Source organism: Petromyzon marinus, chromosome 4 (assembly GCF_048934315.1).
Source record: "Petromyzon marinus isolate PM22_M1 ecotype Great Lakes invasive population chromosome 4, UKy_Petmar_22M1.pri1.0, whole genome shotgun sequence".
Taxonomy (NCBI): Eukaryota; Metazoa; Chordata; class Hyperoartia; order Petromyzontiformes; family Petromyzontidae; genus Petromyzon; species Petromyzon marinus.
In genome coordinates, this window is record NC_133670.1 from 22,827,694 (window position 1) to 22,853,036 (window position 25,343).

The following is a 25,343-nucleotide window of genomic DNA, read 5'->3' on the forward strand; positions in this document are numbered from 1 at the left end:
GGACACAACTGGAAAGACACAAGTGAGTGCATCCCTGCTATTAGTTACAACTACATGGAGGTCTTCTTGAAGACAATTTAAAGCCATTTTTTGCAGAACTTGAATATTTTTTTTTCAATTGATAATTGCAGTGGCAAAATCAAATATGTCCAAGATGTACTCATGAAAACTTCATAGACCCACTTAACAAATATTTGTTTTAAATGAAGAACAAAAAAAACTTAAATAACAAAACCATTGTGAAAAGTGATATGAAGATATCATCAACCTAACTTTTGATGGTCGGCCTCTTTGACTTGACAGCTACACTGCCTCGTCGCTTCAGCGTGCTTGCCACTGAGTAGACGTTCATTGCCCAATGTCACCCACTAAGGTCACATGAAACTCTCAGCATATGTTAATTCAAATATGTGCCAGGTGTCTTCACCAACGGAAAATAACGGGGATTCCAGGATGCTTTCCATCTCAAGTTGACACCACCGTTCCTTTACATATTCTGCACACGGCCTTGTGATTGCCACGCGCTTAAAATAGCAGAGAACTCGTGGCATTTAAAAAAATTTGTTTTGATATATTATTTTTTGCTCCTTCAGAATTGCCTCTTCAGCTCCAGTTGCTTGCATTCTGTGTCATCAAAGTACGCCGCTAGATAAATCAATATTTATTGATGTTTTGTTCATATTTAACAAGCATCTGGAATAAAATGTAGATGCTACATAAATGTTAATTGTTGCTGCTGGTCATGTTCATTCTTCCCCTTAGGGGCCGTCCATAAATGACGTCACGCGATTTTGGACGATTTTTGACCCCCCCTCCCTCGTCACACGGCGTCACAAAAAGTCAGACCCCCCCCCCCCCTCAAATATGACGTCACAAAGCTCTGCCCCCCCAAAAAAAATATATATAAAACATGCTTCAAATCGCTTTAAACTATTGTCATTGTAGTGCGTATTTTACGTGGCGCTGCACTCTGATGTTGTAGGAGAAAACATTTATTAAAAAGTCAATTTTATTAAGTGGAACGTGTTGTCTATATTTATTTAAAGTTGCGCATTTTGATGTGACGTCACATTTCTCAACCCCCCCCCCCTCGTCACACATCGTCACAAATGTCTGACCCCCCCCCCCCCCAAGGTGCGTGACGTCATTTATGGGCGGTCCCTTACCCGGGTAAACCATGGAATGTTTTACTTGCTTTTACAAGATGCACAGGTGCATTCAACCTTGTGAGTGCTAATATAACATTCTTATGTTCTATGGCAAATAATTGTAGATGTAATACTTTTATAAATATAACATTGGATATATTAGCAGGATTGGCTACGTACGGTGCTAAAGAAGTTCAACATACTACATCCAGAATGTTTGATGTTGTATACACACACGAGGGATACGATTAAAATGTGCATGAGGGATTAAATGCATGAACAAATCAACTAACAAAATACTCACACACATATTTCAGCAGTACTTGTGTAATACACAGTGATCCATTTATCGATACCCCACTAAAATATTTGGGACTACATTATCGGGAAAACAATATTTTACTTGCAAGCCTCTCCATGTGTCCAACCGATCTCAACACACCTGTTAAATCGTTTAACACTCTCGTCTCGAATATACTGAAGTCATCGCTTTCGCAATACAGTATCTAATCACCTTTTGAGACGAAAGTAATCGGGGTGATTATAATCCGTTGGGTATCTATAAAAGGATCACCCTGTATATTTACATTTTTTTGTGCCTCAATTGACCATCTTGAGACGCGGGATCCCTCTCCTGGCTGAAGACTGGTAATACATGCACGAGCACAACCACAAACGTGCATGCATGAGCCTATCGACTCATTCATGTGCACACACAGGACACCACAGAGTACCAGTATATAGCCTTGAATAGACTTTAACACGTAGGCTTCCGTGACAAATATTATTCGTAATAAAGGATTTTGGGCTAGATCGCGTAACGACTGGGTATCTGTGCAAAAATAACTTATCGGATTCCTCCAGTCTCTATAAAGATTCGAATTCTGAAATAGAAATGAATCGTTAACCCACCTCCCCCAGAAACCGCCAATTAATAAGTTTTGCCACGTGAACAAAAGGTGTCAATTAGTTATAAAACTTACGAATTGGCTATGTCGGGTGGAGGTGGTTTCACGACACATTAATAATTAATCACGCGATCTCACCCAAAAACCTTTACGATGAACATAGAATGGGCTGTTTGGGAAAGTGGCATTCGTGACCACCTAACAAGGACAGACTTGTGCACAAGCAGCAAGTGTGAAAGCAAATATTTTCCGGCCACCTTTGCTGACGTTTCCACACTCGGTGCTGGCGTTTCCACACGCGTTTAAATCGCCCTAGGAGAGGCCCAGAGTCACTGGTGATGCCACTCGCGTGGCCAGAAATCAAACTCGGGTCGTCGGGCTCATCGCGCAAGTGAGCTAATCACTCGCACCATCACTCCCCCACAAACCCACATATACACACACACCGAGGCACGACACGTACAGCAACGCACGGGTGCACGCATGAGCGCTCACGCGGTGCAAGACCGAAGTGGCCCATGAGGGTGCACAGCTCACGAAACCCGCACAATGGTGCACTCATTATGCCCCATCACTGCTGCTCCTCACCCCAGTTGCAGGCCCTCTCCGCCCACTGACAGCCTCCTTCATTCTGCTGTCACTTGTCGCGACTTTGATTTCAGCCGCGGGAATTGACCAAGCGAGCGCTCCTGCGCTGCTCTGTCGTCTCTCGACTGGACGTCTAAAGATTTGGCACAATCGGTGAGGTCCCCCCCCCCCACCTCCGCATATCAAATGGCACTTCCCCAGGTCAGATCGGCCTTGCGAGGTGCAGTGTCAGCGAACACCAACAATGGTGGGGGGGGGGGGGCAGGAGGGGGGAGACAATAGTTGCTTCGTGTGCCCCTCGCTACCTCCACCACTCCCTCAGTGGTGCCGTGAGAGGCCGTGAGAGGCCGTCGCGAACGTTGTGCGAGTCCCTTTTGGGCTCAAAAGAAAGAGTTCCCTTGTATTTGCAGGCATATGTGAAGGTAATTACCAGCTGGTCAGCCAGCCCTACAGATTAGGAAGCATCTGTGCCCATAGTCCCAAAGGGATTTTTTTTTATCAGGTAATCAATTACCCACTGAGATGGTCAATTATTGGGTCCTCATCTTTCCACCTCAGCACCCGTGATCTGACCCCCTTGAACCCTTGCCCGCTCCCACGCCCCCTTACTTGAGGACGGCTTGCCTTCGTGTGGCCGGCATACTTGCAAACTGAAATATGGAGGAGATAATGTTAATGGTTTACACAGTTACCGAGGATAAGTGACACGGTTATGTTGTTGTGCAGGAATTGTGAATGTCATAACATTCTAGCGTTAAGTCATTATTATTATCATCATCATTATAATTTGCTACTTGATAACACACCTCACACAATTAAGAAGCAAAATCGAGCAGAGCACTCCACATGAAGCTTAACTTACCTATGCATTCATGTGGTGTTTGTGTACGTGCCAAACATTTTCAAGTGCAATCGCATCACATGTGCATTACTGTATGTGCCATATTTGGCCATGAATGCGGAGGGCTGCATGTGAGCATGTCAAGTGACAACTACTCACACACAAAAATTATCATCATACACACGTAACAGCACCACTATAACCAATGCCCCAACATATATTATGTTCACAACAATGCACAAATCAACTCTCTCGTTTCTCCACTGTTTCCCCACTGCCTAGCAGCAGTGTGTGTTCTTGGGAGCCATACCATGTGTCTTCATAGTCATGGCCTTATTCGCTTGCAGTGCATGTGCTTATTTGCTCGCGCGTGTGCGTGCGCGTACGTGGATCTCTCCCGTGACCTCCTGTCAGCGAGCCATCCGTCATTTCACGTGGCCTCGAAATGCACCTAGCCTGGCACAAGCGCAGTGATCACGTCAGCGCCGCTTCGTAGCGAATGGTGGCTGAGAGATTGCTGCCACTCTGATCCAAGATTTTGTCTTTATTTATTGATGTATCAAGTGTTTGACAGTTGACTATCACATCCCAGCCTCCTAGAGTATCGGGCTTGTGGTCTTAGTAAGGCGGTGGACTAGTTTGAAAGTAGCGTTGACCAAATAAAGCAGTGCACAAATACGGTAACAAATCTCGGTTGTCCTCAAGGTTCAATACTCAGTCTCTTCAATGTCCACTTGACATGTTGGCTCTGATTTGACTCAATCCAAGATAGTTGTATCGCTCTCACTCCTCACTGTCCACGTACAATTGCAATGAAATGTACACGATTGAGTGTTGCATGAAGGGCATTTGGTCACCGACAAGATGACATTCGTTGTGTTTTAATGTGCAACAGAGAGCACCACAAGAGGGTTGTCGTCTTCTTCCGTAGAACGGTTTTCCAAACTTAACAGATACGTTACAAATTCCTCCGCCGAGTTTCAAATGCCATTCGAGAGAAAAGCGAGCGGGAGCGTGCGATAATACTCTGAACCGGGACTGAGCGCATTCCCTAGGGCGGCGCGATCTCAAGTGAGTACCGAGTGTGGTGTCATCATCCACATTGGGGAGACAAAGGGGATTTGATGTGTGTCACGCAGTGCCACTTTTGTGTGTTGTTCCAGCCCTAAATAGGTGATTGCAAACACAACTTACATAGACAGTCATTGAGGCTAAGGGGTGGAAATTCGTGTGTTTTTGTTTTTAAATCACGTTTTCATGTTAGCATGAACAGGAATTATCATTTCCAATTGCACTACACAGATATCTATCATCATTAGCAGTGTGCGCATCACTACAAACCCGCTACAATGTTTGCATCACTACAAATGATGCATACCATCCCAGCCTGTGCTAATCCATACTCTCGCACTGTGCCCAAAGTGAATACCACGTGGGTGGCGCGCACTTTGGAAGCTCTGGAATGCCGCCATTGCTACACATTTTTGATTACGCTTGCTGTATAGGTTGCCAGGAAGTTGTTTGCGTTTAGTCATTTACATTTCATAATCACTCAATCATTGATAATCGCCATGAAAAACTAAAGGCATTGCCACGTACTACGTGGCGTTGCCATGGTGCAAGCTCGGTGGAGGACGTGTGGTTAGCTGTATTGGCCCTTAAAGTTCCGTGCAATTATAAACGCTCAGGATTTATAACATACTGCATACTCACGCCGCTTAAATCGATATTCACTAACTTCTACGTTGAATTGTATTCGTCTTCACGCACTCTTCCTGTTAATGTATTTAGCGAATGTAAAACACGTCGTGTTAATTTTTTAATGTGTTTATCAGTGCGCACACATTTTTTGCTGCAATTTAATATCAATTGTAAACCAATGCGCACCGCGCCGTTTGGTGAACAGAGCGATGCTAACCATGCCAGAGTTTGTTATTTATTTTCTGTCAAGCACACGTATAAAAGAACGTAACCCTGACAATGTTTCGTAAGGGTTATTAAAATGTGTGCGTATATATATTTTTTAAACTTTGTGTTTGTAGTATAATGTCTTCACAGTATTTATTTTCCTATATATATTTATTATTTCTACGAGTTGCATCGTGAGTATTTGTGCATGTGTCTCCGAAGTACAGTCGTTATATAACATGATATATATTCACTCAATTTATCACGATTATTATTATTAGCCTAAACATAGAACAGAAGAAGACCTGATGCAGGCAGCCATGAGATGGAAACTGGCACTATTTGGACACACGTGTAAGGATGGGACATCAACAGGAAAATTCAAAGTGTGTTGTTCGGAAAAATGTAAGGAACCGGAAAGAGAGGAAGAAGACCTCGCAGAGAATGGCTCGACGACATGACAGATTGGTGCCAGAAAGATGCGCGCACTACTTGAGCATACAATACAGAGGGAAGTGGAAACAACTGACGATATGTGCAGTAGACACCTACAGACTCTCTGCCCATGGATCGTGACAATGATGATGATGATGAAACATAAAATCATACGGTCATTCAAATTATCTGTGGCTTAATATGTGCAAATGCCGTCAGTGACTTGTAAAGTGCTCAGACTGCTGGTGCGACCGTGCAAAAGAGTGACATCCTGGCACGAAGTGGCACTCTGGAAACAGCATGGGAGTTCATCGATCACCAGTGCTCATCTGTGTAAAGGAGTGTGCATCGGTCACCACCATCAACAAATCTCAAGTATGTGGCATACAACTTCAACCAATAAAAAAAAAATTGCGCTTTCTGAATCCATCGCTGGACAGAGGCGTTCTCACGACGTGGCGGTCATGAGGGTTTTTTTGACCATCATTATCCACGATGGACAGTGTGGGTTGGCCAGATAAATAAGCTCACGTGTAGCCTTATCTCGGAATACGAATCGCAACCCCAGAATCCCAATCTGGAGCGTGCCCGAATTTTTGCCACTGCGCCGTTAATCAGCCGCGCGATGACGCCTGTGCCAGTAGCACGGCCGTGGCACTAACTCACCGACTCGTGTCCCACGGGCAAGGCAACCCTCCCCTCCCCCCTAACTGAGCGAACGCAGCGTCTCCTGCGAGCGCCGCTGCAGCGACAGATGGAGATGGTGGCATGCCACGTCTTCATGGGCGGGCGGGCGGGCGAGCGAGCGGGCGGGCGGGCGCGTGTGCGGACAGTCACACGAGCGGGTCGCGGAGGAGCTGGGGCAACGGCGGGTCCCTCAATGCATCACGACACAAAGGCGGAGAGTGACAGCTCGGGGAACGGTGGGGGGGGGGGGCCCACATGCCCCCCACACACACACACCCCGCCAACCTCACACTGCCACTCTTTACTCCGAGCATTGTGGCAATGCACAAAAGGACACGGGTGAGGCTGGAGTGGTGGTGGCGGTGATTGTGGGATGAGGTAGTGGGGGTGTGGGGTGGGGGGGGGCCTGGGGGATTTAAAAATGGGTTTAAGAAGGGAGAATTGACAAAGTTGTGGGGCCATAGAGTGGCGGCAGTATGTGGGGTTCAGTATTTTTCAAAAAAATTCTGTAAATCCATTCAGAATGTATTTATAGTATCACTGGTGTCATCCATCGATGAGTGAGCGTGGATTGTTTTAGACCTCGCATGTACGTGCGCACGCCCATTCGTGCAAGTGTGTAACACGAGCAGGCGCGCTTTCTTCGTAAGCTGGAGTGAGTGTGCACCACTACGTGCACACGATCCTGTGCACCAAACGTGCGGAGCGTTAAACGCTCGCGTTGTGCATCAAAGTTGCCCGGTGTCTGCAGCCTCACCATGAGCCACCTTTGATCCCTCGTCGTTCGGCTGGCTCGGAACCAACGCACGTGCGGGGCTACATGCGAGCGCACGCACACACACACTACGGCCGTATCAGCATGTGCGCAGGATTTTTGCTCAGGGGCTCGTAAGCTTTTGGGAGGCGTAATTAATGTGTACGCATTCGCCGTGCATGGGAACCGAGAAAAGACGGCTAAAAGGAAAAGATGACAATAAGTGGGGAGCTCCTTTTAATCTCGTCGTTCTGGTTAGAGAGGGCTAGGTCAGGGTGGAGTTCATGCGTGTGTGACATAACGAATGTATGCTAATTTTAAATCCGAAATCGCAGTGTGACTGCTATGTCCTTACACGAGCAGCTGTTCCGAGTTCCTTATTTTCTTTCCTTCACGCGCAAGCGATTTGTGCTGTGTGTGCCAAGCATGTAGGGGGCATGCACTTGTGAGTATACAACTTCATGGTGTATTAGTTAATGTGTTGGAACAGTAGGGATCACGGGTCGTGCATCACTCAGTCATCTCAGCCAGTCAACCCATACCATCTGGGTCTGTCCTGTCACCGGCCAGCGAACCTTCGCCACTTTCAAGGGCGTCTCAAAGTGCACGTAGCCTGGCACGAGCACTGTGGCCACATCACTGTGACCCAGTGGTGTGATGCTGTTTGTTAAGTGAGCACGTTGCGTGCATGTGTGCGTGTCAGCCATATGCATCCCACCTGGGCAGCAACTGCCTGGCTTGTGCAGGGGTCTGGAGCACACGCGGCACCGATCTGTCGTGTGCGGGCGCGTGCGGGTCGCCTGCTCGCTGAGCAGCCCCTGTGAGCTGAGGTCCTCCTCTGTCTCTTCTGGCTGTGTGGCACACACACACACACATACAACGACAATCACTTTATGAAATAATATAGGAATGATAATTAATTCACCCCTTTGTCAATCCAAAGCCTTCCCCCTCACCCACCCCTGTGCTGTGTTGGTCAGGGGTTGTTTGACCATACTTTGCCACGGTGGTCAGTACGAGTTGCGAAGTGGGAAGCTGAACTAGGTAGGACTGGTTCAGATATCCCTCAGCGCTGATTTGGAAGGAATCGAACTCAGTGCACAATGTGTGAAATATTTGTACTGTTTTTTTTTTATTATAAGCAGATTAAAGCCCGCTGATCTATATAGCTCGTTTTTAGATAGCTCAACGAAGTGGCTTATAACGTGGACATCTCAAATGAGTGGAGCCCAAAAATAGTGAACAGGTCCCTGCAGGGTGGGCTGGTAGGACAAGTCTCTGCGCTGTCTATTGCTGATTTTACACCCAACAGCACGAGATTTCACTTCGTTAAAGTATTGAAAGGGGACGGACGGACGGACACATTCATCTATTGCAGGCTGGTACACTCAGTTTACAACTTCGTTCCTACCAGAAAAAAAAACACTCCTCCCCTCTCCCCCCCCCCAAATATATTATATTTTGGTTCATATATCACGTTGGTCTGATAGTTGGTATGGAATGAATGTGAAATTTTGATACTCTTTACAATTTGGATTTAAGTTGGCGGGCAGTGGCATGGGCGATCGGCTGTGATTGAGGATGGAGGATTGGTGGCTCGTGGTGTGGGCTTTGTAGGTGGCAGTTATCTCACGCGGGGTGACTCTGCGTATGGTAGGTTAATTATGAGGATAGGAAGTGGTTGGTCAGACAGACAGGTGGGTGGTGGTGACACTCGGTAGTTGGTAGGGTTGATAGTTGGTGGCCAAGGCTTGTAGATGATGAGAGACGTCAATAAATTATAGTAAAACAAGTTTCTGGTGGGTGAAATTGGGAGGTGGCAATTGAGGCCATTAAAATACGAGAGAGGTTGGTAGGTTATAAAAGGGTGATGCTTTAAGTATTTTACTCATATTTCCTGAGAAACATTTTCTAACACCTACTTTAAGTTTATTGGAACACACAACTTCACTAATAGTCCATGGGCCACAGCAGAAATGTATATGGCTAATACGAGTAGACGATTTGGTAACCCACTCATTTCAAATGGTTATCACGTAAGTTACTGTCGTTGGCTACATAAATAAATCAGAACCACTAAAGTCATGCCACCTCTGGTGGCGACAGGTGAAATATCTGGTTGGGGTTTGTTGGACTATGACCCACGCAAATATATAATGCGAGATCCAAAATAAAGGTGTTTGGTTTAGATCGCGTACATATAAACGCACATTTACGCCAACATCTTGAATCACATGTACTGTCACAGTATACTTACCCGCACTGCTCAGCTCACACAACCACAGCTAATCCACACATGTAAGCACTGCAGAGTTCACCCCATGACTGTTGTTATCAATTGACTGTCAGCTGCAGTACATCAGCTATCAGTGCACAACAGACCCAGTGCAAGGCCAGAGGACCTCCAGTCATCATGAAACAAAATATAAATCCGAGCAATGTAGGTTCACAAATATACAAAACAAATGCCGATTCATTCCAAACGAGTAGGACATAGTTTTTTTTATTATCATAAACCAGATTACTGGTGAAATAATCTATTGAGTGTAATAAAAAATTACAGATCACTGATTTGTGGTTAAATTCTGCTTTGATCTGTAATTAATCTATTGAGTGTCATTAAAAATTACAGATCACTGATTCGTGGTTAAATCCTGCTTTGAAACAGGCCAATTGCGCGTGTGACTAGAACCCACCGTCTGTATCTGCCTAGTTGAAAACATATACACTTTGACGTGATAAAAAAAGCATTATTTTTGTTCCAGTCTCCCCACCACTTGATACATAAACGTTCCCTGATCACAAGCATGTCTTCCGCCTCTATGCCTTCCCATTGTTTGCATCAAGCTCTCCATGATTCCATTCTTTTCCTGGCCAAGTTTTCTTGAACCATATCCAGGAGGCGGTCATTCCCCATGGGGAAGAGGATAATGGAGATCCTATCCAGCATTGTTTGTTTGTAATGTTTAAACATTATGCAATGTCTTCTCTCCCACCACTTAGGTGTTTTTACAACAACAAAAAACCTGGAAAAAAGTTGAAAGAACACTTGGAAACAATCAAGTCACCAAGACCCTTGTGCTGCATGCGTAAATAAACAGTTAATTCCCTTCTTTACGTCAAAAAATATATTCCAACATTTATTTTAAAAAGGTGCAACCCTGCAATCACTTGCTCATGCGACTGCTGGCGGAAGGGCCTCCACTGCGACGAGCTCTAGAGAGCCGCTATAGGAGGCATTTGGCCTACTCTTCCACGCTAGCTATATATGTTTGAAGAAATTAACTGTTAAATTATTATTTATTTTACCAGTTAAGGTCTAGCTGAGCTATATAGCTTTTTTTCAGAAACGACCTGACCACAAATGATAGCTCAACGAAGTGGCTTGTCACGTGTAAATTTATAGCAGCCAAATACTCAAATAACGCATGTTGATTCTAAATGTGGAGAGAAAATCCGTAAGGACACAGAGAAAAATCCACACGACCACGGGAAGAGAACATGCAAACTCCAAATATACATGCATCAGGGTCAGGATCGAGCCCACGACCTCCTCCATACCAGCTGAGGGACTTCACATCGCGCTACCTCAAACGGCTTACCGATTGACTAACTGTGGGACACCTATTTATACTGCTGGGTGGATGGAGGCTTGGGGATTTTAGATACCTGCTCCATTGTCTCCAACTGCCTTGCCAAGAGGTTGAACCAGCAACCTCTGGATTGCAAGTCCAGCGTGCAAACCAATACGGTATATCACGGCAGCATACCTTTTCTACATGAGAAAATTAAACGGAACTTTTGGGCAATCGTTGAACTAGACAGGTTTTTATTTTATATAATTTCATCCACAAAGGGCTACGTCCCACCACCCTGTCTTTTATTGTCTTGTAACAGCAAACGAATTCGTCAACGCTTGGCTCTCTGGTGCTGAGGCTTTGAGCTGTGTACTCGGACAATAAGCTGACACCCCGAACGTGAAATCTCTTAATTAAATTCCAACGCTTTAAAAAGCACAGCGAAACACTTTGAAGTCACCTACCCATGCCTCCCTGAAGGCAGAGTTAGGCCATCAGACCCACATGAGCTGAGATTAGCCCTGCCTGACAGCAATTGATAGGATCATGGTAAGCGCAGTGGCAATTACTGATTACACACCACAGCCTGACGGATGGGCCTGGGGCTGGAGCATGTGTGTGCGGTTGTGTGTGTAGGTCAACTCAGCTTTAAGTGAGTTCCTGGTGCAGTGTGTGAACATCGCCACTGGGGAGACAAAGGCGGCCGGGCGTGTTGCTGGCCACCCACCCCTTCGTGTGCTGTGCTGGCCTTCATAGGTGCTCGCTAACAGCACTTGTCCCAACAACTTGTCCAGACTACGGGGGGAGCTTTGTCGTTGTAAGTAGCATGCAAGGGTTGGTGTGAAGGGAAATGAGGGAGTTTGATTCCAAATAGATTTGTGGGTGAGGCCATGTCATTATCCGACCAAATGTGTGTCATCAAACTCTCCTCCACCCGACACAGTCAAACTATTTTAACAGTCACGTGTACGAGAATTTTAACGTGCCAATTATTATTGTTCGAGCTCAGCGGTAGTTGAAGAGAAATACTCATAAACCAATTTCTCGAGCAATATATAAACGTTCAAATTGGAAATAGCCAAACATCAAGTAAAATATCCATGGCCTCAAAATATGAATCCATTTGGTTTGTATCACTCCCTGCCTTAGCAGCGCTCCCACCATATATTTTTTCTTGCCTCAGCAGCTCCCCCGCTATATTTTCACCTGATGATGATTGCTGGTGCTGCGATAGAAACGTCGTGATATTATTTTTATTATTCTTAATTTTTATATCTGCTTGGCTTTACCGAAAAACCAAAACAATATACATACTGGATTTTTTGTGCCTTCATGGCTATACATTTATTTATTTGGGTTGTCCTGTAATATTGGTGCCAGAAAGATGTGCACTACTTGATCACACTGGCACAAGAGAGAAGTGTAAACAAATGACGGCATGTGCAGTGGACACCTACGGGCTATCTGCCCATGGATCGCGATGCTGATTATGGTGGCTGTAATTATAAGTATTACATCAATTTGTCATCCGCTGCTGAGCAAAGGCCATTCTGTGCCATGTCCGCTGTGGGGGTTGTTTGACCATACTTCACCACGCTGGTCAGTTAGGGTTGGTGAATAAAAGCTCCACGAATAGTCGGGATGTCACTCACCAATGACTTGAGCCTCAATTTAACATTGGGAATTCAACTCAAGATCGTGGGGTTCATAGTGCAGTGCGCTAACCACTGCACCACCACTCTCCAACTCCCAGCAAATGTCATTTTAATATCGCATTTGTATTGTCTCATTCATTTGTCTCATATTTACAGTTTTTTGTTCAGTTCAACGATCTCAATTCAACATAAATATATAATTGACACTAAATATAAACAATATATTATCGCAAACACTATTTGATACAAGTACCATTAGTCTCAAAATTAATATTAACTGATGAATATATTTGCGACATATCTCGTATATAAATATCAGTGTAAAGATGTACGTGTACCTAGTAAGTGTGGTAACATTACAATAGCTTGAGCATGCATATTTAGGTATGGGTATTTCCAGGTGCTTACAATAAGTGTATTTAGTACAGTATAGTGTAGCTTATAAACAAGGTGTTGTGAGTACATTCGTGTTTTAATGGATAAATACACAACTCAGCGTTTGCATTTGCCATTCCCAATTGTAAAATGAAGCAAAGACAGCTGCAATTATTTGTGTTTGTTTCCTTTATCACAGATCGAGCGGCTACGGATGAACAAGCCGAAGTTACATTCTGACATGAAGCATGGGCCCAGTGGCGCCCCCACGCCCCCAAACAAACACAAAAAGAAGCAGCCCAAAGTTCTGGATCGCCTTCAAAAGGGCCATCGCCCGTCCAGTGAACCCCAACCGAGGTCAGTCGCTCCACATGAATCTACATGCGGAGTGCGCGGAGTCGCGCACGTGCCTCCTGGGATCATTGGCCCACACTGATAATAATAATAATACACACTGATAATAATAATACATACTTCCGCTTTATATAGCGTCTTTCATGCGAACAGCGTCCCAGATCTTTCCACGGAGAAAGGCACATCGTGTGACAGCGTGGGACAAGAGGTTATTCGCGTCACGCAAGGGGGTCTCAGACCACATGTCGTAGATATATGCGAAAGAGTCAGAAACGAGTCATGTCGAGCCACGCATAAGCTGAGCTTTGCACAATGATCATAGATCACACACGAATGCGAAACGAGTACCAAATATGCCGCATGAGTCAGTGTGAAGCAAAAGGTTATAGACCTCGCATTAGCGTGGCACGAGGATAACAGACATCGCGTGAGGGTGTTAATACAATCACAGATGTCACACGGATGCATGCGAAGGGACATCGTCCCCACACGAATGAGGGCATGCGGAACGAAGACTGCAGATATCAAGGCACCGAGTGCGAGCCGAGGATCATAGACCCCCCCGTGCAAGTCACACAGTCTCTTGCTCTGTGACTCTGCATAATGGCTCAAAGTTGGATTGGCCGAGCACATTGCACACACGTACACACGCCAAAGAGAAAAGCCCAGAAGATTCCATTCTAAGGCCTTAATTGGACACATTTTTGTTAACCCGCTGCAATGGGCGAGGCTTGAACACGACGGCCAAACTCGCGGAGCCTGCAGAGGTGGGCAAGCGTCCGAATCGGCGAGTGAAACCAAAAATGTGTATTTCGAGAGTGCGGGCAGGTGGGTTGTGGGGCACTGGTTGTTGTGCTCAACATACAACGTACAGAGGATAACGTATTGATGGTTTAGCACACGCGCCAGAGGACGTTTGAGAGTTGCAGCGTGTCCTCTCCACGTGACTTTACATCCTAGCGGTCAGCTGAGCGAGCGAGCGAGTCGCGCTCCTTGCGTTTGCAAGTGAACCACGCGGGTTTCTGCGCTCACAGGGTTCCGTTTGAATGAACAACAATCAGAGGCAACGAACGGTGCCCGTGGTTGGCTTAAGTTCGCGACGGAAGATGCATTGCGCATGAAGATTGCTCCACCCTCCTCTCCACTCGCTACCACGCGGCTGACATCGACATTCCGTGTGCACTTGATGTGGTGGTGTGCACGCACGCACGCATGCGCGTGTGCACACTCACGTACGGCACACACACACACCGGGGCAATGCAGACTGGGGTCAGTGAGTGCCCAAGCGCGTACACGTGCGCAAACACACGCGCACGTATACAAATGTTATTCTGGGATGCAGAGAGAGATTGCACGGTCCCCCCAAGAGAGAAACCCAACCCCACGATTGTTGATGGGTGCAGCACAACTACCCGGGGAGATAAAAGGCAAGGCAATAAAACGCAACACAGTTCAAGGGAAAGTAATACGACACAAATTGACAACATACAATGTCAGAGAAATGCAATGCGCTCTAATAGACTCCAACAAAAGACGGTGCAAACACAATTACATTGACTGTGATAAAGCACAACACAGCGGCCGCACAGCACAAGACACACGTGCAATGCAACTTTTAACAAACTAAAGCAAATCCATAAAAACGAACACCTGAGCAACACTAAATATATAAATAGAACAGCACATGCAACACAACAGCATATCACAGGACAGCAGAAATTGCAAAGCAATATTAGTAAATGGCATACGATTAAGCTCAGCAGCTTTGTTCGAAGCAAATGGCTGATGTCAAAGTTAAACAAGAGGCATGAAGGCGCCTAGGGTCTGTACAGGAACTTGACGATTGTCCACCAAGACCCGCTCCATCCAGTGCCACGGCATTCATTCACAAACATGTGGCACATCAACACAAACTTGGTCTCAGCTGAATTCCAACGACGCACGCTTCGCGACCAACGCCGAACGAGATGAATGCGGCGGTCAACCGATCAATCAGCCGTTTTATTTAGGGCCTTGTAAAGGAGATATTGAGATTGTATCCCATGTTTAGAAATCGCATCTGCTGATGGTAAAACTAAGGGTCCTGGTTGTGAAGTTGGACAGCACAATTCCCCAATTGAGCCCTAGTGAAAAATAGTCTTGGGATTCTCTCTTGGCTAAATAAAGACCGTTGCTGTGTACAATAATAATAATAATAATTATGTTTTAACTTGACATCGTCATTTTCCAACAGATATGCAAAATGTGTTTTCAAGTGAGACCTGAGCCATTGTAAGGGGAACGACAATTACACGTGAGATGTTTTTTTTTAATGTACGTGATGCACATGTTGTCATTGCGTTAAAATAAATATATCAACCAGGAGCGATTGGTAACAAATCGTAAAGAATGCGGAATAAAACACCAGCATCGTTACACTTGTAAAGCAGTTGTAAGTTCAATGACAGCAGGATGACGCACTCTATCACCACCAGAATATAGAAGAAGAAGAAAAAAAAACAGAACATGCCCTTCCTATACACAGTACGACAAAACTGCTCAGCATTAGCATTGCAGTGAAAACACAATTTGCCGAGCGAGCGAAATGCGTGTGACAAACACAAAGAATCACTTTCTGCGGCTCCGTGTTCGCAGCCGCTGAACGATCAGCCGGCCCGCAAATTTGACGTCGTGATCATCGTGGGTGTCTGACTCGTGCTGGATGTGGCACGCGCCCAATGCTTCCCCCGCCGTCGCCCGGCGAGTCAAGATATTGACCGTGCACTTGTGTACACCCCCCCCCCCATGCGAGTCCTACCTAACGAGACTGGCTACGCTATCCTGGGGGAGCTTACCACGAGCCTGCAGGAGACGCACACCCAGGAGACGCGGCGGCCTCTACGCCGGCACGGCAGGCGCACAGAGACGGAGGGCATCCCGGCGAGGAGGCAGGCCACGAGGCGCGAGCACGGTGGAGGATAGGACGGAGCGAGCTGCGACACTCTCAGTCACCCACCGCCTCCACGCCGCGGTAACGGCACGACCCAATCGAGGAACACGCCAGACGACTCGAAAAGTGACGTTGCACAGCACGACGCGCGACGCCACACACAGTTGCACCACACTAAAAACGCTGCGTTGTCAGCAGCAGCAGCAGTCCCAAGCCAGATTCAACACCATGCCAAGATAGCAGCAACACCATTCGTTCCACACTGCACCATGCAGGGCTGAAACCACTAACTTGAGTACAGACCACAGCGCTCTACACTATGACAGACCACAGCACATTGCACTTCCCATCACACATGTTCATCCCGAACGGATGGCATCATCTCTCTCTCTGTATATCTCTCTCTTCACCCCCCAAACTCCCGCCAGAGCAGCCGATACCAATGGGCCACATTTAGAGGGGTGCCACTCACAGCCCACCAAACAAGTGGCCACTGGGAGCCCTGTGGGGCTGTACCACTCATCCCACATGTGTGGGAAGGTGGGGAGACGGGGACCGATGGAGACAGAGGAGGGGGGAGTTGGAGAAAGAGGAGGATGAGAGAGGGGAAAGGTTTGGGTGGGGGGGGGAGCAAAACACGAGGTGGGGGATAGGAGCAATGGGCTGGTCCCGACAATGCATAAGGCAGCCCTCAAGTTACCCATTCATTAGGGGAGCCCTGCCAATTATCAATGGCTGTCCTTCTCGTGATGCCCTTTGTTAAGGAGCAGCATTTTGATCAACCGTCTGGTTAATTATAAACACCAATGTGAACTGTCACATTTTGCCCCTAACACTTTGCCCGCTTCTCACGGGTGGGATATTGTTTTTTTTTAATTCTAACGGTGGGACCTCAGAGTGGAGACATTTCCAAAGCAGATAATTTGCATGTAGGATGTTCACACACATACCAACACACGCGCGCACATGCACACACACAGACATCTCGTCTTGGCACGTGGAGTAACACACGCCACTCCCCGTGCTGCTGCAAGCGCAATAGCTCTGTGCACGGTCATATAAAGAGTTTACTTTGCTGCAAATATGTTTTTATTTTGCAAGGATTGTTTACCGGCGTTATGACGACGTGCCATAATAAGCGTCCGGTTGTAAAGAAGTTATGAGTCCAATAAGAAGCCCCGGGTGTGTGGGATTCCGCAGCAGCTTCCAAGTTCCCCCCGCCCCCCTCGACTCCCCCCCCACCCTCCAACCATCACTCCCCGTGATATCTTATTGCCCCAAGTTGAACAACATAATGCCTTATTTTTGTCAGTCGTATTGGAAGAACAGATGAAAATGTATCTTTTTTTTTGTCATGTTCTGTGGAATGGGCGTACGAGTCGTGCGTGAAATAGCTCTGCTGAGTACATGTACATACATACAAGCAGTATTTATGAGTGCGACATATTTTTGTCCTGTAGCCCATGTTAACAGCCGATTTCTCGCTGAAGAAACATCGTTGAGTAGGAACAGGAAACATTTTGAGAAGTGCCCGGTACACATGTTTGGTGTTGTGGGAAGTGCCGGACACGGAATATGTCCATATCGTATACTGGCCTATTTTAAATACTGCATGTAATATGTAACATACGCTGAACAATTGAATAGGTATGCAAGTTCGTACAGTATATATGTAGATCAGGGGTGTTGTTTTGATCATGGCGTACTAAAGAGGCACAATAACGCTCACTTCACACTGCATTTAACAAAATACTGACCACTAACATTAATTTGCTTGTTTGTAAAAAAAAATATAACATTCTTCAATGAGAAGCATGAAGCCACAAAACAACTCCTGAATTCGATTCATAAGACCTATTATCCATACAAGGTTGAATACCTTTTTAAATGCCCTGTCAAGAATGTTCTTCACGAGGCAAGTGAATCATAATTTAATGTTTTCATTTTGAAATCGTTTTATGCAATGGTAACAAAAAATATAAAGCCGAGCAAAATGGTTGCTTCTTATTTAGCATGTGATTGTGGACTTCTTGTCGTGGCTGCTTTTCAGTTATCTCCGTGTAGCTGGTATGTCTGCTGACATGTCTAATGTAAATACATACATGTATGTTCGGTGAATCGTAGTCATGGTATATCTCTGTGGATTTTTGATTATTTTGGTGCATTTTGCTTCATTCATGTACTCTCGATTTTAAGCCTTTGCTGGACATAGGACCGCCTTTTTTCCCCCAAGATTATTTTTGAGCACTCATGAACAATAGTCATCTCTATTTTTTAAATATAATTCCATATTATTACGGCAGGGACCCGTTTAAACCATTAGACACCCACTATTTACTTCCGACCCAGCAGAAAAGTCTAATTTTGCTCAAACCAAAGAAGGATTATGGGCAAAGTTGACCCTGACCGGGATTTGAACTCAAGAAGCCACAAATGGCAGCAAACAACCGAGATTGAGCGCATGTCTAAAGTACACCCACTAGAGCCCGTGTCTGTAATCATCGTGCATCAACCGCCTTAAAAGCCACCCTGTCACCATCACTCTCACTCCTCAGACTTTCTCTCCACACATCCCCATCGCTTCCTTTTCGCCCTTCACTCCACCTATTTCTCCATCTCAATTCGTCTCTCCAGTGCCTCTTCAGGCCTATACTATACAGAGGATTCTCAATCCAGCAATGCCGATATGCTATTTAAAAAAAAAATGTGGTCGATATGGTTGTAAGGAACACTGACTGCCAGGGCCTTTATTCACCTCCACTTAATTCCTCCTCAATTGGCCAAAAGCAACGATGCAGCAAGAATGTTCAACATTATCGTTGCAGTACTTGGTAATATGTTCGTAAGAATGTTTTATTGTGTGAGCCTCATCCCTCTTAGCCTCCACATTTTCTGCCATGCCGTTGGCAACACACATCGGATCGAGATTTATAAGTATCAGGTAATTACAAGCATATCACATGTACGTGTTGTGAATTGCTCTGAACTGTTAATTTAAATTAGTCTGTTGAAGGTCACTCAAATGTTTAGTTTCATGGCATGCACTAAAAATTTCACATAATCCGAGTATTTAACCACGCGGTTGTAACTGTTGTAAAACTATGATTCTTTCATAACAGACTATGGCTTTACGGACATCCTGTCCAACACAGTCACCTACAATCACATGGAGGTTAGATATGCAGCAGAAGGGTACGGCTTGTACAGAAATACCGAGGGCACACATCTCTCCGAGAGCTCTTCTCAGTCATGGCCTGTGAAGGAAGCCCCCTTTCTCTGCTTTTGCTATTAAAGGAGCTCCTCACAAAGTGACTCGTAGCGGGGTGGCCGAGGAAGGCACCAATACCTTCAAAATGCCACATTCTTGATGCGGCACTGGAGTGTCAGCACACAAAGGCATTCGCAGCCCCAGTGGCATTTCTAAGAGTTCGGAAAAATGCTGTGAGAAACACAACCATCAACGGCATTCGTTCATTCATTTAAAGAAGCGGCCGACTGGGATGTGAGCATTGAGGTTGGAGTGCCTCATTTGTGAAAGTGGCTCCCACTCGGATGCAAAATCAGGCAACAAAGCTGACACATGACAAGAAGTGGAAATGGCTCTGAGAATAAAATAATTTGGATAATTACCTACATCTGCGTGATTGCACATTACTGATTTCATGAAGCCTTCTTTCAATAAGTCTCAATTGCTCGTTATGTTACTTGACAAATGTGCATTTTGTAATGACATTTACATATCTTCAGATTGTATAAAGCATTGTCCTCGTATATTAATCGTATTTTACCCACTTTTTTTTGTTAACATAAATTACCGTTTGTTACCCATCACTGTTCATTGCAGCATCTAAATGTGTGTTAGTTCATGCTATACAACATATAAAACAAACTCACCAGGTATCGCACGCACCCTTAAATATAACACGGATTGGAGGGACAACTTTGTGGTCTTTTCCCCGAAGTTATTCCGACGTGTTATCGGCGTCGTGCCATGGTTCAAAGCATCCATTCGGGCATTTTAACAGAGAGCAGAGCACAATCCCTTGTTTTAGAACATCCCACAGAAGCAGATGTCAAAGAACTACTTATGAGATCTCTGCAAGTGACCTCTGTTCTGCACACCGGGGGCCAGCACGTTCCCATTGGCAATACGAGAGTGTAATGTCTGTTGCAAGACGAGCTGAATATTGTTTTGTTCTCACAGATTAAATGTATTCATTTCAAGCGCAGAACGACATTTAATATGATGTGTTTTTGTTGTTGTAAAGTCGTTGGTAACCAGGCAACGACCATCAACTCACCATACTTGAGAATGCAGTTTAATCACAGGAGGCTACCAGGAATTAAAACCTAGTATCTGAACGGTGCCAGCTCGAAAGTCTAGTCTTTGTGCCAATTCAGCCACCTTAAACAGGATACATTCTTAAGCTTGCAATATGTGCATCGAATTACATGTGTACGAAGCAACATGCTTTTCGATTCATATGAAATGCACGCAATGGGTTTACATCACCACTACAGCCAGACGAGGTGCTGCCATGTACTGTAATGTCACAACAAAATAATCACCTCTTGCATAGAAATGTGACCCCTGCATTAATGACAATGTCTTGAATCACCACGTGGGATTAATTGTTGCACTTCTAGTAAGACAGAATGCCACGCGTATGCTTCATCGTGAATAGACGTTCACAATATACCGTTAATTTTAACGAAAAGTCACAACAGAATGCTTGTGGCGTGTGCAATTTAGCATACTGCAGTACTTCAATTTGTGCCATGTGGAATGAAGCAAAACGGAAAGGCAGCGAGGAATTTAAAGTCATAGCAGAAGATGTGGAAGTGTCACACAAAGCCCATGGAGGGTATCCATCTGTAAATCATGCGGCACAACAGCAGTTACTTACAAACTTTCCTCAATGTGATTGGTCAACCGCTCAAAGCACTGGATATTGCCTGCACCCTTACACAGTAGAGGCAAAGTGATGTTGAGTTTTCTTGATTCAGGGTGACCGATTTACATACAGAATCACGTCTCTTCTTTAACAGTGGTGAGAGCACCTGTGGTGGCTATAGGGGTGACATTAACATATCACACATGACATAGCCAAAGTCAATGTTATTTCCCGTTCAAATGATCGGTGAGGCAGTGAATGTATCTCGTTTACTGCCCTGAGCCAGTGGTGGAAATTCCATGTTTCGATGGCAGAGGTGAGTCCATCTATCAGGAGAAACAACGTTCACTTTTCCAAGAATGGGTACTAATGTTATCAACCCTGGAGAGATGATGAGCTGAGACAAATGACATGTCAAATATATATTTAAAAAATGTTGATTCATTTACACACACTTTGTTGCACGCATCATGAGCTGAAGAAACAGTGCATCATTCAATCCACTCTCACGCAACAACGGCGCCAGCATGCCAAACGCACCTGTGCTTGCACCTGTGCATACACCTGTGTCTGTGTGCCTGCATGCGCGCCAATACATAAAACCACCGTGTTTCGTGCACCATGTCACCCTGTAACAACCTGGGAGGGCAAATGTTTGAATAGATGACACACACTCCAAAATAACAGTGGCCAACAATGACACGAGATTGCATTAAAAAAAGAGGTGACGCAACTTCCGGTTTTCACTGGGGCTTAGTCTTCAGTTTCAGTGTTGCTTCATTTCAGCTTCTGTCATTTCCCAGATGAAGTCGCTGAGATTGTAAGGGAGTCCATTTCATTTCAGTTCACCTCAAGGACGGTGTGCCGAGCACAGCCCGAGTGCAACAACAACAAAAAAATCACAGAATGCAGCCAACTACTTTGCCAAGATGGAACACAGCGGAGGTCATACACCACCCACTTCCTTAGATAACATACATTTAAAAAAATATTTTTTTTGTTAAATGATCATACCACCACAAAACAAACAAGGCATCCTCTTAGTTTTTTCGGTAAAGTCACGTTGAAGGGAAACAACAAAATAATTAAATATATACGTAAAATTTATTTTTTTATTTTTATTGTTTTATATATATTTAATTATTTTGTTGTTTCCCTTCAACGTGACTTTACCGAAAAAACTAAGAATATGAATTACTGCAGTCACGAAAGCTTTAAATCAAAACAAGGCATCGTTAAACAGAAAATGCTGGAAAATTCTGAAACACCACCTGCTCGTGTAACACACGTGTGTAAATTGTAAAATTATTTTTCGATTTAAAGCTTTCGTGACTGCAATGATTCATCTTCTTTGGTTCTTTCGGTAAAGTCACGTAGAATGAGAATAAAATAATAAATTGATAAAATAAAATAACAATAATATTCTCACGACGTTTCGGCCACAACACAAGCGGCCTTCATCAGGTGAAGGGAGCGAGACTGTCTGGTAGGACAGCGCTGGAGTGAGAGAGCCACGTTCAGATCACGGCTTTTAAGCTGTGTGAGAGGAACAAAGAGCCTTGACGAAGGAATTAGCATAAAATTTAGCATTGAAAAGGCTGAATGATTAGCTTGTGACTGGTCACAGAAATAGCTATGTTAAAAGTTAAAGCATACACATCCGCAGAGGCACCCATTGTTAAAAGCAATTAGCATAGAATTTAGCATTGAAATAGCTAAATTAAGGCATTCGCTTGTAACTGCTACAGAAATAGTTACGTTGAAGTCAGAGCATACACATTCACCGAGGCACTTAGTACAAATCAAAACAGGAGAATTTAGCATTGAAATAACTAGGCGAATTTAGCATTGAAATAACTGGGTGATTTGCTGGTGACTGGTCACAGAAATGACTACACATCTGAGCTATTCACAGTACTATATAGTGAATCAATAAAAACTAAAATATAAATTACCTTCATGTTATCAATAAACTCTTAGCTGATTGGAGAATATAGAGTTTATTGATAACATGAAGGTAATTTATATTTTAGTTTTTATTGATTCACTATATAGTACTGTGAATAGCTCAGATGTGTAGTCATTTCTGTGACCAGTCACCAGCAAATCACCCAGTTATTTCAATGCTAAATTCGCCTAGTTATTTCAATGCTAAATTCTCCTGTTTTGATTTGTACTAAGTGCCTCGGTGAATGTGTATGCTCTGACTTCAACGTAACTATTTCTGTAGCAGTTACAAGCGAATGCCTTAATTTAGCTATTTCAATGCTAAATTCTATGCTAATTGCTTTTAACAATGGGTGCCTCTGCGGATGTGTATGCTTTAACTTTTAACATAGCTATTTCTGTGACCAGTCACAAGCTAATCATTCAGCCTTTTCAATGCTAAATTTTATGCTAATTCCTTCGTCAAGGCTCTTTGTTCCTCTCACACAGCTTAAAAGCCGTGATCTGAACGTGGCTCTCTCACTCCAGCGCTGTCCTACCAGACAGTCTCGCTCCCTTCACCTGATGAAGGCCGCTTGTGTTGTGGCCGAAACGTCGTGAGAATATTATTGTTATTTTATTTTATCAATTTATTATTTTATTCTCATTCTACGTGACTTTACCGAAAGAACCAAAGAAGATGTAAAATTATTGTCGCACAAAGCTACTTTGGAACGAACAAATTGTGGGGAGGCACCCCTTGACGTTGCGTACCGACGCGGCGACAGCTCCGATCGCGACGGCGCGGTGTCCGCGTGCCCCAGCCGCGGGGGCCGGGTCGCTGCGCGTTCCGTGTGACTGCCACGCTCATCGTTCACACGCCGTAACGTTTGCTGTCGAGAGCCACGAGGGCCAGAGGGAGTGTGTGTGTGTGTGAGCAGGCGAAACGACTTCGGTAGCGTCACTCGCACCTGGCCCTCGCCTGGAGGTTTCCCGCCACCAAACGCATTCCGAACCCGTTGCCGATTAAAGACTCCCACGGGGAATGACCGAGTGAAGGTGCAGCACTGGCAATCGCTTGCTCGTGCCGCTGCCGCTGGAAGGGCCTGCCCCTTCGCCTGCAGTGGTTCTCAGCGTGTGGTCCCCGGTAACCGCCGGGGTCGTCCGGGACGCCCGTCCAGGTTGGTTCGCGGGGCTGCGATGCAAATGCAGTTTGGTCCGCCGGACAACAGTGGCGCTGTTTCGGATATTGATGAATATTTTACTCATCACGTTTAATTTATAAAATGAAGTTGGGTAAACTACCCCGATCCAAATGCCATCAACTGGTATTCGGAGAGAGAAGTGAATGGGTATTTGGGTTCTTTCGGTAAAGTGACGTAGAAAATAAAACCAAATAGTAATATAAATACGACGTTTCGGTTGCAACACAAGCAACCATCGTAAGGTCAGAATGAATGATAAAACACAGACACGGGAACAGCATAGGCAGGCACACATGCAGAGAGAGACACACAAAGACACACAGAGCGAGACACACACCAAGACAAACAGATGGACAACGAATCTGTGCCGAGGCCTTAAATATTCTGTTTCCGTTTCTGTGTTTTATCATTCATTCTTACCTGATGATGGTTGCTTGTGTTGCAACCGAAACGTCGTATTCTAGCATTATTTGATTTGATTTTCTACGTGACTTTACCGATAGAACCAAAGATTAATTCCTGCAGTCACGAAAGCTTCGAATCTAATTAGAAGTTAATGGGGGGTTATTTTTTGTCTCCAGGGGTGAGGGGCTGGGTGTAAACGTTTGCATCGGCTGAGTGAGTCGTCCACGGGCCAAACAAGTTCGAGAAACACCGCACCAAGAGGCTGTTTGGCCTGCTCGCTCAAGAGGTGGGAGTTTCCCACGCTCTACCATGCAACGTGAGACCTACTGATCAACTTACTGCGGTGAACCAATGTAATATTCCTGCGTGGACAGAGGCGGGAGATCGAATCGAACCGGCGACCTCTGGATCGCAAGCCTTCAATGTTTGTATAAGGCATTATACAGTGTGACAGAAAAATATATAATTCTACCCTGCTCCCTTTCTCGCTGAATCGAGTTTGTGGCTACAATAGTTCACGTAACTTTAGCAATATGCTGTTCACTGATTAAAGCCATCCATCCTTTCTAGTCTACAGATTATCAAGAGGCATCTTCCATGCTAAATTTGACATTCTCTTAAGTATTTTTTTCATCAAGTCATTCTTGCCTATTCACTATTCATGGCTTAACGTATTCGCGTTCCTTCTTCTACACATTTGAGCAGTCCAGTGAAAAGTGTAATAAAACTTTTTTTAATTAATTCTATTGAT

General features: G+C 45.0%; 1 protein-coding gene across 6 annotated transcripts in view; it reads right to left on the reverse strand.

Annotated features, from left to right (window-relative positions):
* The window catches only part of LOC116938011 (tensin-3-like), a 141,426-nt gene that overhangs the window by 106,122 nt on the left and 9,961 nt on the right, over window positions 1-25,343 (reverse strand). For 3 of the 6 annotated variants that reach the window (XM_032945183.2, XM_032945190.2, XM_032945175.2), the window contains exons 1-3: window positions 16,067-16,189; window positions 7,988-8,120; window positions 3,254-3,294 (exon numbers count right to left, since the gene is read on the reverse strand). In XM_032945183.2, the coding sequence (XP_032801074.1) occupies window positions 3,254-3,294; window positions 7,988-8,120; window positions 16,067-16,147 (255 nt within the window). In that variant the 5' untranslated portion in view covers window positions 16,148-16,189. Of the gene's footprint in view, window positions 1-3,253; window positions 3,295-7,987; window positions 8,121-16,066; window positions 16,190-25,343 lie in introns of those variants that run through there. The other 3 variants (XM_032945227.2, XM_032945222.2, XM_032945234.2) reach the window with 2 other exon arrangements.